Raw genomic sequence first — 17676 nt, 5'->3', positions numbered from 1 at the left:
TTATACCACTGAATGAAATTTGATGAGACCTTCAGAGAATCTTATTACATAATGCCATTGTGCACCTTCTATTTTACTTTTTGATCCAACATATATTATTAGTTTCCCATAGCAAAACATGGACACTGCTGTTATATTTATATGGGAGGTGGGGGATATCATTTAGTGAGGCCAAGCTTAAAAAATTCTTTGTTTGCAGTTGCCGAAACAGGTGGAGGCATTCTTTTTTTTTTTTTTTTTTTCACTAACATAAAATAAAGCATAGGCCTACTTATATTCATATAAACTACTGGGAGGTGAAAAAAAATAATATTACAAAATGGCTAAAAAAAAGTTTGGGTCGGGTGCATTTATGCAAACAAATAATATTTTATTTTAGTGAACTCATTGCTCACAGTACCTCTAGTTTGACACAAAACCCATTGTGAAGACATAATTGTTGGATATCGGTATCCAAAGAGTGATATCCATGGGATAAAAGGATAATATATGGTATAAAAAAATAATTCACTATAGTCTACTAGACCCACTAAAGATTTTATTTTTGCAAGAACATAAAATTCAGATTAACTTTTTTATACATTCAGAAACAAATTTCTTGAGAATTTGAAGAATGGCAGCCCACAGAGAGAAAACGGACAAAGCCTCTCACAGTTTCCCAGAGTTTGTAAGTTTCTGTATATTCATCTTTCTATTAATTTATAAAACCCAAGTTCTTTAACAAATTATTTATGTGAACATTAGTGCAGAGTACCAGGACTTTGAATGGAATATCATTCTTAAAGAAACAATACAAGACATTGAATAGTTTCTTTAAAATTAAACTTACTGTATAATCCCTATTAACCGCCCCGGGCGCTTAGAAAATTGGAAAAAGGGGGCGGTTATTTTGGTGTTCTCTTTATGATATTAAATGTCATTTTTTAACTGCAAAAAATTGTTTGAAAATAAAAATAAATACAAGAAACAACTAAGAAAATGTCTAACTTTACTTAAAGTAAGGATAATTCACCCACATTATGCTAAATTGTTAATTTTCCACCGAGAAATTGGATGATAGACAAATTTCATTTTTCATTTTCTTCAATTTTTTGATACAATTCTAGTTGATTTTAATCACTTACAGGGGGCCCTTATTTCCTGACAATTGAAAAAGACCTAAGGGGGCACTTATAGGGGCAGGGGTGGTTAATAAGTAGGGTTGGGACGATATATCGAGATATCGATATATCGTGATATATGTGAGGACGATACGCATATCGATACATGTGAAGAAATATCGGAATATTGCCCCCCAAAATCTTACTCCTATTTTTCTTTGTTTATTTAACATTGAGGTTTAATATATAAAGTAAATAAGATAAATATAAATTTAGATGTGAAATAAATAAAAATTAACACCACTTGAGTAAAATATTTTTGTTTTACAACATATAAACAACTATTTTGAATAAATAATTCTTATTTGCAAAGAAATAATTTGTTTATTTCAATGCAAAAACAGATTTTATAAGCAATTAAACATATCGTGATACATATCGTATCGTGGTTCAAATATCGTGATACATATCGATATAGAAAAAGTTGTATCGTCCCAGCCCTATTAATAAGGATTATTATACAGTATTGACCTTAACTTAATTTTGTTTTTTGCTAATATTGAAAGAAAGTATAAACTATCCCATTATATTTTCAGCTCACCTGAGCTAAAGGCTGTGGGCATTTCTGACCATTTTTCACATTAACCTTTTCACATTTTTGACTTCTTATCAAGAAGCACAGGGCAAATTTCAACCAAACTTGCTACAAAATAGCCATGGATGAAGGGGATTCAAGATTGTTCAAATGAAAGGCCACACTCTCTTCCAAGGGGAGATAATTATAAATTAGGGAAAAATTTAATGGCTTTTTAGCTCACCTGAGCCGAAGACTCAAGTGAGCTTTTCTGATCAAAATTTGTCCCTTGTCTGGCCGTCGTTGTCATCGTAGTCGTCGTTGTCGTCTTTGGCGTTGTTGTAAACTTCTCACATTTTCATCTTCTTCTCAAGAACCACTGGACCAATTTCAACCAAACTTGCTACAAAGTATCCTTTGGTTAAGGGGATTCAAGTTTGTTCAAATGAAGGGCCACACCCTCTTCCAAAGGGAGATAATTCTGAATTAAAGAAAAATTAATGGAATTTTTAAAAAATCTTCTTCTCAAGAACCACTGGAAAGATGAAACTCATGTGGAATCATCCTCAGGTAGTGTAGATTCAAGTCTAATCAAATCATGACCCAAAGGGAGTAATGTGGGGCCACAATGGCCGACCAAAGTTTTACATAGGAATATATATAGATAAAAATCTCTAAAAATTTTCTTGGGACAGGAAAGATAGTGTACATTGATGAAGTCTGTTCAAATCATGACCACCGGGGATAGGATGGGGCCACAATGGCCGATCAAAGTTTTACATAGGAAAATCTTTAAAAATTTTCTTCTCAAGTACTGCAAAGCCATCATTAGTGATATTTATATGGAAGCATCCTCAGGTACTGTAGATTCTAGTTTGTTCAAATCATAACCCCTAGGGATAGGGTGGGGCCACAATGGGGGATCCAAATTTTACATTAAAATATATTTTAAAAAAATCTTTTTCTAAAGAATAGCAAAGCCATGATTACTGATATTTATATGAAGCATCCTCAGGTAGTGTAGAATTAAATTTGTTCAAATCATAACCTCCAAGGCTAGGGAAAGGTCTCAATGGCAGATCAGAGTTTTACATAGGAAAATAAAGGGAAAAATCTCAATAACAGAAAACCTATGTTAAGTCATATTGACATGTAAGCATCCTCCTGTATTGTGTAGATTTCTGTAGATCCTGTATTGAAGATTTAAATTTGTTCAAATCATGAGTACCCTTTGGGGTAGGGAGGGAAACAATGGGGATCAAATTTTAATTATTACAAAGTAATATACACAAAGTGTTAAAAAAAATCTATAAAAATCTTTTTCTCAAGAACCTTCTTAAGAAGTTGTATGCAGAATTGGAGGCATTCTCAAGTAGTATTAGAATTCAACCCCCCCCCCCCCCCCCCCACCAGTAAACTTTTCAATTCTGATCTGATTTGTGCTTTTCCCTAGCCGATGTGCTCAGATGAGCGATGTGGCCCCTGGGTCTCTTGTTAAGAAACCATTTAAGATATTTTTATGTAAAATTTTATACATAACTTGGTGAAAAAATCTATTTTATTTAGAACAGCAAAGCCATGATTATGTGATATTTATATGGCATCTGTCTGTCTGTCTGTAAACAATTTTTTCAAAATGCTACTCCTCCTACAGTTTTGGTGTGATTTCAATATAACTTGGCACACAAGTAGACTACACTAAGTGGTGTTGCCATGGTTACTAAAAATAGAAATTTATGTGAAATACTCTCAAAATGCTACTCCTCCTACAGTTTTAGTCTGATTTCAATTTAATTTGGCACACAAGTAGACTACACTAAGATACATAATTCTGCATGTGTATCAGTATTTGATTTTGATTAATATTGTTGCCGTAGTTTCTAAAAATAGAAATTTCTGTAAAATACTCTCAAAATGCTACTCCAAATACAGTGTTATAAGTCTGATTATAATATAATATGGCATGCAAGTAGACTATACTGAGATACATAATTGTCTTTTTTTTTTAATTTTATTTTTTATTTTGATGAATGATGTTGCCATGGTAACTAAAATTTAAAATATTTTAAAATTGTATTAAAAGGTACTCCCACAGTTTTAGTCTTATTGCAATATATTGCCACATAAAGAGACTTAATCAAGGATCAGTATTCTATTTATTGCTGTTAAATTTCAAGTCCCAACTGCTACTTTTCTCTTCTTTGTTATTAAAGTACAAATCGGTAAAGCTTTGGTCTCGACAGAAACTTCTGGTTTAGATTTCAATTTTGAATTTAAAGAAGCTAATCAAGATATTCTCATCAGAATTCATACAAATCCAAATCCAAATTTTCATGTTACAATATTAGTAATATACACTTGGCAAGACATTCATGTCCTATGGACATATTTGTAGTTAATGATGGCCACACATTCAAGATTGTTCAAATCTTTTCCCCTGGGGATAGGGAATGACCAAAATAAATGCTCAAACATTAAGAAAAAAATCTTCTAAAGCCATGATTGGTCAAAACATCCTTAGTGTAGATGTAGAAATCTCTCCTCCCCACTTTCCTGGGATATCTTACCTTTGTAATAAACCAATTTCTGATTTTTCTAGCCAGTGTTCTCTAAGGTGAGCAAAGTGGCCTATTGTTGAACTTTTAACTCTTTACAACTTACTGAATTGTTATGCAACATACACTTAATGTTAAGGACCCTCTCTACACCAGTGCAAAATGCTTTTTAGACATTGAGAAAAATATATTGTATAAAGGTGTTAAAATTGAGCATATCTACATTTTTTCACTGTACCTTTCCTTTGACCTTGACCTCACTTTGTTTACCCCGGAAAAATGTTTTAAATACAACACAGTATCAGTGAATAGAAATCGCTGTTGTTTACTTCCATAGAAAAAATACATGTAAATTGTTGTAGATGTATTGGGGAGGCCACAATATCAGTTAGGAGTGGGAAACACAAGAGCACATGTTAGGCTACTCCATTTATTCAAACTACACAAAGAATTACACATAACGATGATGTAGTACACAACATCAATTACTATACTATACAAACAGACACGTACAGTTCTGGATTACATACACAACACTCCTCCCCCCTTAAAGATGAAAACTATTAATAAAAACATATAAAAATAAAAAGTTATCTTACAGAGTAAAGTTCGTTAATGTTTCAATATATGATAAACATTTGACTAGAATATAGAATAATTACATAATACTTTAGCAATTGCAACACATGGCAAGATCAACAAAATAATACATTCAAATGACTAGAGACAACTGAGACAGTCACATTAAATCTAAGTCTTTAACAGTTAATAATATGATTGAACACATTTACAAGTCCAGTCTCTGGGTTGGTTTGCGGATTCACTGCGGATAACGGCGCGGTGTGTTGTCTGGTTTCGGCAACAGTATCAGGTGGTTAGTAACCAACGGTACTGGTTTGCCAGTCAGTGGTGACTTGGTCGGTTTCTCAGGAATGACTGGTGTCCCTGGCGCGATAATGTCCTTTGGTAAGGGTACATCGGGCACATACACAGGTAGAGGCGGTTCGCTTTGCACATCGCCCTGTAATACGGTATCTTTCATTTGGTCCACGTGCCTGCGCCATGTTGAACCATTCACATCGATTTGATAAGACAGTGGACCGGTCCTCGAAGTGACGTTTCCTTTAGTCCATCTTCTTCCTTCCCTGTAATCTCGAACTAGTACAGATTGACCATTACCGAATTCACGGATGTTAGTTCCGACATGTTTTGGCACTTTTGATTGCACGTTTGAAAGATTGCACAAATCTTTCAGCCTGTCCATTGGTGCGGGGATGGTACGGCGCAGATGTTATGTGTCTTATTCCATTCTGGGTCATGAATTGTTTAAATTCTGCCGAGATAAATTGCGGGCCATTGTCGGACACTACTTCATTTGGTATACCTTGACGGGAAAATAAGGTGCGCAGAGTTTTCACAGTAGCTGATGCTGTAGTAGATGTCATATGGAAAACTTCAGGCCATTTGCTATGAGCATCAATCACAATAAGGAACATAGCATTCTTAAAAGGGCCAGCATAGTCCACGTGAACGCGATACCATAATTTCAGGCCAGTATATATGGTGCAGCGGTATTTGATTTTGGAAAGGCATCCTGCGCATGAGCGGCATGTTTGCTCCAAGTCGCTGTCAATGTTTGGCCACCAAACGTATGATCTCGCATATGCCTTCATTCGAACAATGCCAAGGTGTCCAGCATGTATTTCTCCTAATAATCTGGGGTGTAGGCTTTCAGGAATCACTACCCTGTTTCCCCACATGATACATCCTTGGTGCAGTGTAAGTTCATCCTTTCTCTGTATGTATGGTTTCAAGCTTTTAACAAAAGTGTTAGGGAATCTCCCAGTAGACACGAAGTCAAGGACTTGTGCTAAGATTGGGTCTCGTCGAGTTAAATTTCGCACTTGTTCTGAAGTTACCGGTAGCATTTCCAACTGGGTACTGTAGAATATATCTACTTCGTCAGTCCCCTCACTTTCTATAGAGTGCAGTGGCAATCTGGATAGCACATCTGCATTGCAGTGTTTGTTCGTACTTTTGTATATGATATCATATGAATGTCCAGAGAGGAAAACTGCATATCGTTGGATTCGTGCTGCAGTCATTGCCGGTAGGGCTTTGGATGGGTTGATACTAAGTAACGGCTTATGATCGGTGATTAGCGTGAAATGTTTTCCAAATAGATATGTATTGAATTTCTGTATCCCCCAGTAGATGGAAAGGGCTTCCTTGTCTATTTGCGAGTATCCACGCTCTGCCTTCTTCAAGGTCCTTGATGCGTAGGCGATAGGTCGTTCACTTCCATCTGAAGATGTGTGAGATAGCACACAGCCAGTGCCATATGGGGATGCATCACAGGCTAATTTCAATGGAAGGTCTGTGTTGTAGTGACACAACACCTGTTCAGAAGCCAGAATGTCCTTCACTCTTTGGAATGCAGCATCATGTGAATCTGTCCAATTTTCTTGTCCTGAAATTCCTTTAAAATGGGCCACAACTGTAGAGTTTTGGAATGAACCGGTGGTATTTTACAATAAGAAATGCTCGGAGTTGTGACACGTTTTCAGGCTACCTCAGTAATCGCAATTACTTTGTCTGGTGATTTATGTAAGCCATTCTCATCAATTTCATGTCCACAATAACTCACTCTCTTTTTAAAAATAGACATCTTGTCCAAATTGACACATAAGCCATATTCATCGAGGCGTGACAACACTTTACTGAGGTTACGCTTGTGGTCCTCATCAGAAGTTCCAGTGATGATGATGTCATCCAAGATGCACTGGGTGTGCGGAATGCCCTGTAAAACTTGCTCTATGGCTCGCTGCCACATAGCCGGGGCTGAAGCAGCTACCAGTCGGTTGTACATATACAACCCTTTGTGAGTTTATTTTTTATTTTGATGAATGAATCTGGTGGTATGCTTGTGTGAGGTCAATTTTGGAAAATTGAAGAGAGGTTTGCGAAATTTTATCTTAGGCAACGGGTATTGATCAACCTTCAATACCGGGTTGACAGTGACTCTTACATATGCGAATGTATATTCTTTTTCAGGGCTGGAACAAAAAGTGTTGCCCAATCAAGTGATCATTATTCCCTATATTTTGGAGTCGATAAAGTCTTTCTCGTCTTTGGCCGCATTGCGTACTTTTCGCTTCACGCCTTTGGAATTAAAGTGCAAGGGTAAGGTGTGCCTTAATGTCTTTAAGTTTCCCTATGCCCTCTGCAACACAATCTTGTGTTGTTTAGATTCTAAGTTTGTGACGTGATCAGTAGTTATTCCTTCTAGGTGTAGTGACTTGATATCAATCCAGTTAATGTAGTTTATCTTAGCCAATCTCTCCCAAAAAGTGCTACCTTTCTGAGGTACGAAGGCTAATTCTGCCTCTTGTCCATTTATTGTAACTGTTGTTCTCAGTTTACCAATGGGTCGCATCGTGTGTCCCGAGTATGATTTCAGTGTTTTGTCGCAGGGATGTAGCTTTATATCTTGGAGCGTTGATAAGTAATCTTGTTCTGAGATAATGGATAGCGCTGTTCCTGTGTCTAGCTCCATGTGAATAATTCTGCCAGCTATAGACGGTTTTACAATAATGGGATTGGAGTGTTTCCCCTGTATGCTATTCACATTGATATGTAGGATTTGGTCATCATCGGACTCTGATTTCCATGTGTACTCCTCGACCTCTTGTTGTTTTAAACCTGTTGTTTATTTCTGCGTTTCTTCAAGCACACCTTCTGGATGTGTCCCTTAATTGAACAAAAACGACACACAGTGTTGATATGTTTACACTTATCTGGTTTATGGTCACCCTCACATCGAAAACAAGGTTGCATAGGTGCAGTCTTTTGTTTGAACGGTTTCTTAGGTGTGAATGTTTTCATGTGTACTTTATTGACCTGTTGTTGCCCACGTTGTCCCTGCAATTCAATTGCGTCATTGGTCGCTGTCTCCATCGCTACTGCGGTCTTCACAGCTTTGTCCAGGTTCAGATCTTCCTTTGACAGAAGGTTTTTCTGGATGTGTTCATTACGCAGGCCACACACAAATCTATCACGTAGAGTATCGCCTAGATTGTTACCAAAATTGCAGTGTATTGCAAGATTTCGCAGCTCAGCTATGTACTGTAGAATTGTTTCACCTTTTTAAAGTCCCGCGTGGAACTGCGGGGAAACGTTCTGCAATTACGAGGGGTTTAGGATTCAAGTGTTTATTGAGATGATCAATCAGCACTTCAAATGTTTTGTCAGACGGTTTATCTGGAGCTACTAAAGTCTTTAGCAATGCATATGTCTTTGGGCCTATTAAACTGAGTAAGGCTGGTACCTTAATGTCATTTGTTACCCCAATGGCCAGAAAATACTGTTGCAGGCGTTCAACATAGGCCTCCCACGTTTCTATGCCATCATCAAAGTTTCCGATCTTGCCGATTGCGAAGGTCGCCATCGTAATACGTTCAGGATTCGTTGTCGTAGTCTTGAACTACCGAGAAATCCTCGTCGCCAGTGTTGTAAATGTATTGGGGAGGCCACAATATCAGTTAGGAGTGGGAAACACAAGAGCACATGTTAGGCTACTCCATTTATTCAAACTACACAAAGAATTACACATAACTATGACGTAGTACACAACATCAAATTACTATACTATACAAACAGACACGTACAGTTCCGGATTACATACACAACATAAATAACATGTTCATTTACTTAATCTAGGCATTTTAAAATGTAAAGAATATTTGCATTTGTTAAAAATTAAGAAATATACTGTAATTTTTGTTTTAAAGAATAAGGATCTAAAGGCAGATCACTCTAATTGCAGAAAAATAGCATAGAATTAGAACTCTTTACTGTGCAGTGTAGAGAGGATTCTTAACGTCATAGAAATATGTGTTTACCATTTCCCTGCAAGCACTTTATAGCGTGGTACTAGATTCTCTAAAGTTTAGCGCAAATAATATTATGAGTAATATTTTGATAAGAAAATAACTTTTCTTATTTTATGAGATTTCAGCAAGTATAAAATAGAAGGAATTTGGCAATAAATTGAAGATTAAATGAACTTTTTAAAGTGCGTGAGTGCGGGGAAACAGTATATGCATGATTTTGCGTTAGAAATAGGAAATGGTGTATGCATAAAAATGTGTGACTATGGGGAAAGGGGTTAATGCTTATACATACTTATGAAAACTATTCAATGACATCAACATTTTGAGCTTGATGGTTCTTTTGACCTTGACTTCAAAGGAACACAGTATATTTTAGATGAAAGCAAAATGTCAAATTATGATCGATAAAGTTTGTTGCGGGTGATGGCACAATGGTTGGTAAGAAGAGCAAACTAGATTTAAAAAAAAACGAAGAAAATCTACCCCCACGAGAATTCAAAGAAAATTTGAAGGAGGGAAGAGATTGGTTGTTACAGGACAATCAAATCAGCATGGTGTTCAGTGTGCAATATGTATTGATAATAAAATTCAAGCACAATTATCATCTTGTTATTGATTTGTTATTGACTGACTGAAATCTGTCTGGACTGACAAATTTCTGATGATAGTCAGTTTGATTTTGCCATATTTATTTCGGTACCAGTACCTGCTATATAAACCCTGATGCACTTGTTACACTTGAGTGATTTTCTAGCCTGGCTGTCGACATGTTCACATCTCTGATAGCATTGTTTTTAGATACACCATAATCTGACCAAATACATGTTTTAGAAATAAAAAGCCAAGCAAAACTAGGACTATGCTTATAATTAAGTGAATAATTCTAAATGCTTTAGCTGCAATGTAGAAAATGATATACAGTATGTATTTATACAAAAGCATGCATGCAAGCCAAATTTACCTAATCAAATGATCTTTTATAATTGTATAGATATTTATATAATTGTATTTTCATGAAACATTACTTATTTGGGAAAACAAAGAGGTAATCATAAAATTAAATCTTGGTGAAACTTGTGTTTTTCACTGTAGAAATTAATGGAAAATAAAAAATATTTTTAAAATATCCCCCCCATTAAACAAAAATTTCTTTATACATGTACCGTCATTTGCACTGTCATTTAACAAATTCATACCAAAGCTTTTTGAGACAATTTCCAAGTAGATTACAGGTAAAACCTTGTATTTTACTAATCTATATGTTTAATTTTTATGTGTAAAACATAAGAAAATATTTAAGAAACACTTAATGAACAATCAAAGTTTTACAGAGGAATTAATTTAGGGATAGCAGTTTGTAACCAATTACACCAACCAATTAATCAATTACTTGGTTAACCAATTACTCGGTCGGAACGATGGTACTCGGTCAGAGAATCTGTAATCGATTAGTCGAAAAAAAAAATATATATGTAAAATTGAACAAAATTGTCTTAAAATTAAATTTGAAAAAATAATTTATGCACATATGGGTGATTATTTAGCATTAAACAAAATCATTTAAGATGATTTGGAGGTAATTATGGCGCTCCGCATAGAGACGATGACATAATTGGTCAGTTTTGTTTAGTGTTAATTACTGTGAAAACACCATGTCATTACCCTGAAAGTACTGTAATTCTTTAATGAATATACCTCACGCTACAAGTTGCATGAGGTATAATGTTTTTGACCTGTCAGTCAGGCTGTCCATCAGTCCTGTTCTTTTGTCAGGGCAACTCCTCATAAACTGCTGCACAGAATTGCGTCAAACTTTGCAGATATTTAGGACACAATGTGTAGATGTGCATATTACCAGGAAATTCCCGATTCCAGGAATTTCCGTGCATATTACCAGGAAATTCCCGATTCCGGGAATTTCCGCACTTTTCAACTTAGATTTTTGGCTATATCTTGAATATAGAGATGAACAGTTTGTCAGTGCAACTCCTCATAAACCGCTGCACAGAATTTCGTCAAACTTTGCAGATATTTAGGACTTGATGTGTAGATGTGCATATTACATGTACCAGGAAATTTTGATTCGTTTATTTTTTCCGGGAATTTCAGCACTTCGACTTTTGGGGGAGCGTGGGGTATGTGAGCTTGCTCACTTTTTCTTTCATTATAAATGAATCCCTCTAATCTCTCTAAATTGGTATGTTTGTCATTTTCAGTTAACTATCCAATTAAATGATTTATAAAATGTTATCTGAATCAAGGGCAGATAATAAGATTAGCTTTTGTGACAATGCAGAATAAACTTATCGATTATCAATTATTTTTCTTGACTTTTTTTCATGTTTTTCTTAAAAAAATTTTTGTCCTCTGAAATTTAAATAAAAATATGTGCCTTTAGTTTTCTGACCAGAACAAGTAGAATTAAAAAATATTCCCGTCATTTTTAGTCTTTTTTTGTTCATGGATAGAACTACTCAAAAAAATGTCATGAAAATGAGAAAATGTATTATATTTTGATACGATTAAGCAGTTAATCTGTCGGAACGTCTTGCAGTTAACCGATTAGCAATTCTGCATTCGATTGCCATCCCTAATATTAATATATAGGAATTTGAAAAAAAAAAAGTTCTTTGAGGAACAGGAAAACCATGATTGGTCATGTTTATATGGATCATTCTCAGGTAGTTTGGAATTGAGTTTGTTCAAATCATGACCCCCAGGGGTAGGGTGGGGCCAGAATAAACAATCAAATTTTTACATACGAATATATAGGAAAAATCTGAAGAAGAACGGAAAAGACATGTTCAGTTATATTGTTATGGAAGCATCCTTGGGTAGTGTAGATTCACTTTGTTCAAATCATGACCCCCAGGGGAAGGGTGGGGCCACAATAAACGATTGAATTTTTACATAGGAATTTATATAGGAAAAATCTCAAGAATGGAAAAACCATGTTAAGTTATATTGTTATGGAAGTATCCTTGGATAGTGTAGATTCATGTTTGTTCAAATTATGATCCCAGGGGGTAGGGAGGGCCACATTGGGAATTTTATTGAAATTTCAAAAAAGGAATGTATAGGAAAAATCTTTAAAAATCTTTTTTTTTTTACTTTTTTAGCTCACCTGAACTATAAACTTGGGGGTCATTAAAAAGCTTCTTCTCAAGAACCACTGAGCCACAAAAGCTGAAACTTATGTGAAAGCATCCTGGGGTTGTGTAGATTCTATATTGTGAGCTAAATTGCAAAGATGTTGGTTGATTGTTCCATTCGAATGAGTTGATAATTTCAAATTGATGAGTTTTACTGCTTAATATTTAAAGTTTATTCTGCAAATAATGGCAAACTGTAGAAATATTTTTTGAACTATATTTTCCTATTTAACTTGCATTTTATTTTTAAAATTTTTCTTTTACATTTATTATTCAAATTATATATATAATTATTCATCAGTATTGTTCAAGTGTAATGAGTGCTTTCTGGTATATATCAGGGGATGACAAATCCCACTGCCCGACGCCCGGGGCTAGTGAATTTTAGGGGTGAGCAAGTGAAATTTTATTAACCACTTGCCCACAAGTAAAAATGGGATGGGAAGGGAGAGGGTAGGGGAGGAATGGGAAGGGAGAAGGGTGGGATGGGAAGGGAGAGGGGAGGAGCTGGAAGGGATGGGAAGGGAGAGGGAGATGGGGGGGAGGGAGGAAGGGAGGGAAGGGAGAGGGGAGGGATGGGAAGGGAGAGAAGGGATGGGAGAGGGGAGGGAGGATGGGAGAGGGGATGGGAGAGGGAAGGGAGGGGGAGGGAAGGGAAGGGAGAGGGAGGAACTGGAAGGGATGGGAAGGGAGGGGAGGGGGATGGAAGGGAGGGGGAGGGATGGGGGAAGGGAGGGAGGGGAGGAATGGGAGAGGGAGAGGGGAGGAAGGGGAGGGGTGGGATTGGAAGGGAGAGGGAAGGGAGTGGGAAGGGAGAGGGGAGGGGGGAGGGAAGGGGGGGAGGGAGGGAGATGGGAGGGAGAGGAAGGGATGGGAAGGGAGAGGGAAGGGATGGGAGAAGGGAGGGATGGGAAGGGAAGGGAAGGGAGAGGGGAGGGATGGGAGAGGGGGAGGGAAAGGGGAAGGAAGGGAGAGGGAGGGAGGGGGGAGAGGGGAATGGGAGGGAGGGAAGGGAGAGGGGAGGGATGGGGAGGGAGGGGAGGGATGGGAAGGGAGAGGGGAGGGATGGGAAGGGAGAGGGGAGGGAAGGGAGAGGGAAGGGAAGGGAGAGGGGAGGGAAGGGGGAGGGATGGGAAGGGAGAGGGGAGGGAAGGGAGGGGAGGGATGGGAAGGGAGAGGGGAGGGAAGGGAGAAGGGAGGGGAGGGATGGGAAGGGAGAGGGGAGGGATGGGAAGGGAAGGGAGAGGGGATGGAAGGGAGAGAGGAAGGGAGAGGGAAGGGAGAGGGGAGGAAGGGGGAGGGATGGGAAGGGAGAGGGGAGGGAAGGGGGAGGGAAGGGGGAGGGATGGGAAGGGAGAGGGGAGGGAAGGGAGAGGGGAGGGAAGGAAGGGGGAGGGATGGGAAGGGAGAGGGGAGGGAAGGGAGAGGGGAGGGAAGGGAAGGATGGGAGGGAGAGGGAGGGAAGGGAGGGGAGGGAGGGAAGGGGGAGGGATGGGAAGGGAGAGGGGAGAGAAGGAGGGAAGAGAGAGGGGAGAGGGGAGGGAAGGGGAGAGGAGGGGAGAGAGATGGTAAGGGAGAGGGGAGGGATGGGAAGGGAGAGGGGAGAGAAGGGATGGGAAGGGAGAGGGGAGGGAAGGGAGAGGAAGAGGGGGGGATGGAAAGGGAGAGGGGAGGGAAGGGAGAGGGGAGAGGGAAGGGAGAGGGGAGGGAAGGGATGGGAAGGGAGAGGGGAGGGAAGGGAAGGATGGGAAGGGAGAGGGGAAGGAAGGGAAGGATGGGAGGGGAGAGGAGGGAAGGGGGAGGGATGGGAAGGGAGAGGGGAGGGAATGGATGGGAGAGGGGAGGGAAGGGAGGGAAGGGAAGGGAGAGAGGAGGGAAGGGAGAGGGGATGGGAAGGGAGAGAGGAGGGAAGGGAGAGGGGGATGAGAAGGGAGATGAAGGGATTGGAAGGGAGAGGGGAGGAAGAAGAATTGTTGGGAGAAAGGAGAAAGAGGAATTGGGAAGGATAGGGAGGGATGGGAAGGGTTTGGGATAGATGAGGAGATATGGGTTGAGGGAGGGATTGGAAGAGATAATGAATGAGGGATGGGGAACATATTTTGGAGAATGAAATCTTCTGAAGAATTGTTGAGAATCTGATGTTTTAAAGAAATTGTGTAGTATCTAATGGATTAAAAAATGGTGAAGAATCTTCTGAAAAATGGAGAATCCACTGTATAAGAAATAGTGGAAAATTTGATGATGTGAAAAATGGTGGAGAATTTGGTGTTTAAAAATTGTTGGAGAAAGTGATAATCTGTGAAATAGTGGAAAATTCTTTTTTTGAATGGTGGGAAATCCAGTATTGAGGAAAAAGGAGTATCAAAGATGTTAAATAGTTGAAAATCCCTTGCTATAAATAAAACAGAAGTACTGTGAGCAATGAGCTCCCATATAAATATAATGGCAGTGTCCATGTTTTGCTACGGGAAACCCAAAATTTGTGTGGGATCAAAAAGTAAAATAGGAGGTGCACAATGGCAATATGTAATAAAGATTCTGTGAAAGTCTTATCAAATTTCATTCAGTGGTATGAGAGGAGTTGTGGATAAGATATGGGTACCCCAAAGTATAAGAGACAGATGGACGTACAGATGTAGGGATGGACGGACATCACAATTACAATACATTCTCCCACTTTTCAAGTGGGGGGGGGGGTATAATGATGAATGACTTGAAAATGCAATGCTTAAAAATAGTAAAAGGGATGGGAGTGTGAAAATAAGGGTAAAAAGGGAAAATATAAAAAAAGGAGAGGAAAATTAAGAGGTAATATATGCTGGAGACAGGATTGGTGAGAAAGGAAGGTAAAAATGTGTACATTTATATGCTTAAGTCTTAAATTTCATAGCTTTAACTGGCTTAAGGTGAAATATGCATCTGATCCAAATATCTTCATTTTAAAGACAAATTTCTCAACATTGATTTCCATCATCAATAATAGCATTATATTCAAATGGAAAAGTTTGAAATAGTTTTGAAGCATGAAGCATTGCTTACATTTTCACAAAAAAGAATAATATTTATAATCAAGATATGAGGAAAAAATTATCCCTAGTTAAATCATCCTTAATTCAGCATAACTGGTCATAAAGATAATTACATAGTTAACTTACTTGGAAAGTGGCCTGTTCCAAAAACTTATGGAAAAGGGTGATCATATCCTTATCCAAAAAAGGCAGGTAGTGAACATTCATATAGAATCTTCATCCCCACATGTATGGTTCAGGTAGGGATCAAAGGTACTTGGCAATGTACCTGCTCCAAAAACTTGACTGATCTGGTCACTCATCTGAAAAATCAAGGTCAGATTCAACATCTGAAGCAAGTGAAAGTGTCCATCCATTATGGATAATGTGGAATGGATCTGTTCATATGAACTGAAGTCATCTGAGCTATTTCAAGTTTATCAGTGGGGACTACACAGTTGTCAAGAGCAGGTTACAGCATTGATAAGAAGTTTACTGATAAGTGGTTGCTATTTGCAAAGAGTTTGGAGGAGAGCCCTCAACCTCTCCTCTGGGTTCATCGTCACCAATATTTTTTGCTACAATCTTTCAAAATAAATCCAAAAATAATTCAGATGTTTAGGTATATCATTTGGTTGTTTACAAGTCATTTTCTAGAGTATAACATCAGTTGTTTGTATGATGACACATAATCGTGTACACTTTTTTTTTAAATAGAATTTTTTATGAGACATGTAAAATGACAAACTTCAGTTGTAATTAAATTGTCTTAGGAAGATTTCATTTGGTATCAAGTAACCAATGGCAAATCTGCACTGTTGAAACTTATGGAAACCATTTTCTTAGAATATTGAAAATGTTACATGTAATTGCTTAAAATTGTTTTAATCACATCTTAGATTTTCTAAGGTGGTGTACCAATTTCCCTCTAAATCCAACAGTGGGATCTCTAAGGAATAGAAAAATGCGGTAACAGAGATTGATTTAAAGGATCAACAATGTATTTTTGTTGAAAGAAAGACAACTCCTGTATTTTTAAACCTCCTTATTGACTTTTCAGGATTAAGTTACACCAAATCCAGCTATTACACATATCACCAGTTGTTACACCAACAACTACAAGTAGCTGCTACAGCTATACCTACATCACCTGTCTATCTATTACACCCAAGCTAGTTGTAAAATGCACTCCCTGCTGTCAATTCTACACTTTTCTCTCACACCCACACGCAGCTGTCACACCCATTTCCAACTGTAAACCCAAACCTATCTCTCACACCCACACCCAGCTGTCACACCCATGTCCAACTATAACACCCAAACCTATCTCTCACACCCACACCCAGCCGTCACACTCAGGCCCCTAATATGCACTTTCAGTTATGGGGCATTAGCATATTGTAGCTATAGTATGTTTTCTAGTATCTACACTAAACAAAATCGCTAAAGCACCATGAAAAGTAATATTTTACTTTAAAAAACTTGTTAATGATGTATTTTCTATATAATAAATAAAAAAGATTATAATTATGTTACTTAGATAATGAAAATAAGGCATATAAATATCAAACCTTATGGATAACTACAATGTTAGTGAAGCGTTAATAATTCATAGAAATAATAAAGATCGTGTCTATTCAATTTTCGAAGAAAAATATTTCTATTTTTTTTCTTTGTATTTGTGTTCTTTACATTTTTACTAATTTTAAAACTCGGGAAAAAAGTTACACCGTATGAACGTTTGACGCTAAAAGAGCGTGCTAACTGCAGGGGGTTCCTTTATAGAAATCTGTAAAAAATGAAAACAAAAGGACTGTGAATTCCTCTCATGAAAATTGTTTGCAAATAGATTAACAAACATAAACATGTTTACTATACACAGCATTAAGTTAGCAGCATATTACAATAAATTGAAAATTACAAAACTAGGTCAACCGGAAGTTGAATGGATTTGGTATGGACACCAAGGCACCGAATGATTACTAGGCAATATGATGACAGTCAATGACTTGTTTGATTTATAACGGGGGATTTCTTCTGTGGCTACCTCACAGACCACCTTTTAATAGTGATTCAAAATTTCATATCTGTGCAAAAATGGTGCGCAGTGCACATCTGGAAATTGGTTTTCGGACAAGAAGGTCATTCAAGTGTCATTTCAAGATACCAAGACATTTGTCAATCCCACTGTTTTGGAAATAATGGCACATTATATATCTACTAGTATTGTCTATCATGTATATCAATTGTATCGGAAAAATTATTGGGCCCACTCGGCAAAATTATTTCCCCCCTCTTGTTCCTACGGCCATGACACCTATCTCCTACACCTACCTGCAGATGTCAAACCCACACCTATCTACTATTTAAAACCAACTGCTGTTAAACCTATACC

The 17676-nt window shown here is 37.8% G+C and overlaps 3 protein-coding genes across 3 annotated transcripts in view; 1 reads left to right on the top strand and 2 right to left on the bottom strand.

Annotated features, from left to right (window-relative positions):
- LOC134246987 (acetylcholine receptor subunit beta-like 1) overlaps positions 1-15598 on the bottom strand; it is a 30521-nt gene extending 14923 nt beyond the window's left edge. Inside the window, exon 1 of the mRNA XM_062729338.1 lies at positions 15429-15598. The gene's annotated coding sequence lies outside the window, so the exon portion shown is untranslated. The remainder of the gene's footprint in view (positions 1-15428) is intronic.
- Positions 5423-7098, bottom strand: LOC134246966 (uncharacterized protein K02A2.6-like). Its single transcript, XM_062729312.1, has 2 exons — positions 6820-7098; positions 5423-6628 (listed from the first exon to the last, which is right to left on the bottom strand). Exons 1-2 carry the CDS (start codon positions 7096-7098, stop codon positions 5423-5425), a joined length of 1485 nt encoding a protein of 494 aa, XP_062585296.1.
- On the top strand, positions 12738-14282 carry LOC134246965 (uncharacterized). The gene has a single exon (XM_062729311.1). The coding sequence runs from the start codon at positions 12738-12740 to the stop codon at positions 14280-14282; it is 1545 nt and encodes a 514-aa protein (XP_062585295.1).
- Positions 15599-17676: the final 2078 nt, after the last annotated feature.

The sequence above is a fragment of the Saccostrea cucullata genome, unplaced genomic scaffold (assembly GCF_032062105.1).
Source record: "Saccostrea cucullata isolate Sc308-1 unplaced genomic scaffold, CSIRO_AGI_Scuc_v1 ctg20, whole genome shotgun sequence".
NCBI classification, from domain to species: Eukaryota; Metazoa; Mollusca; class Bivalvia; order Ostreida; family Ostreidae; genus Saccostrea; species Saccostrea cuccullata.
Note: the sequence above shows the minus strand (reverse complement) of the source record. Positions and strands in the feature narration are given on the sequence as shown.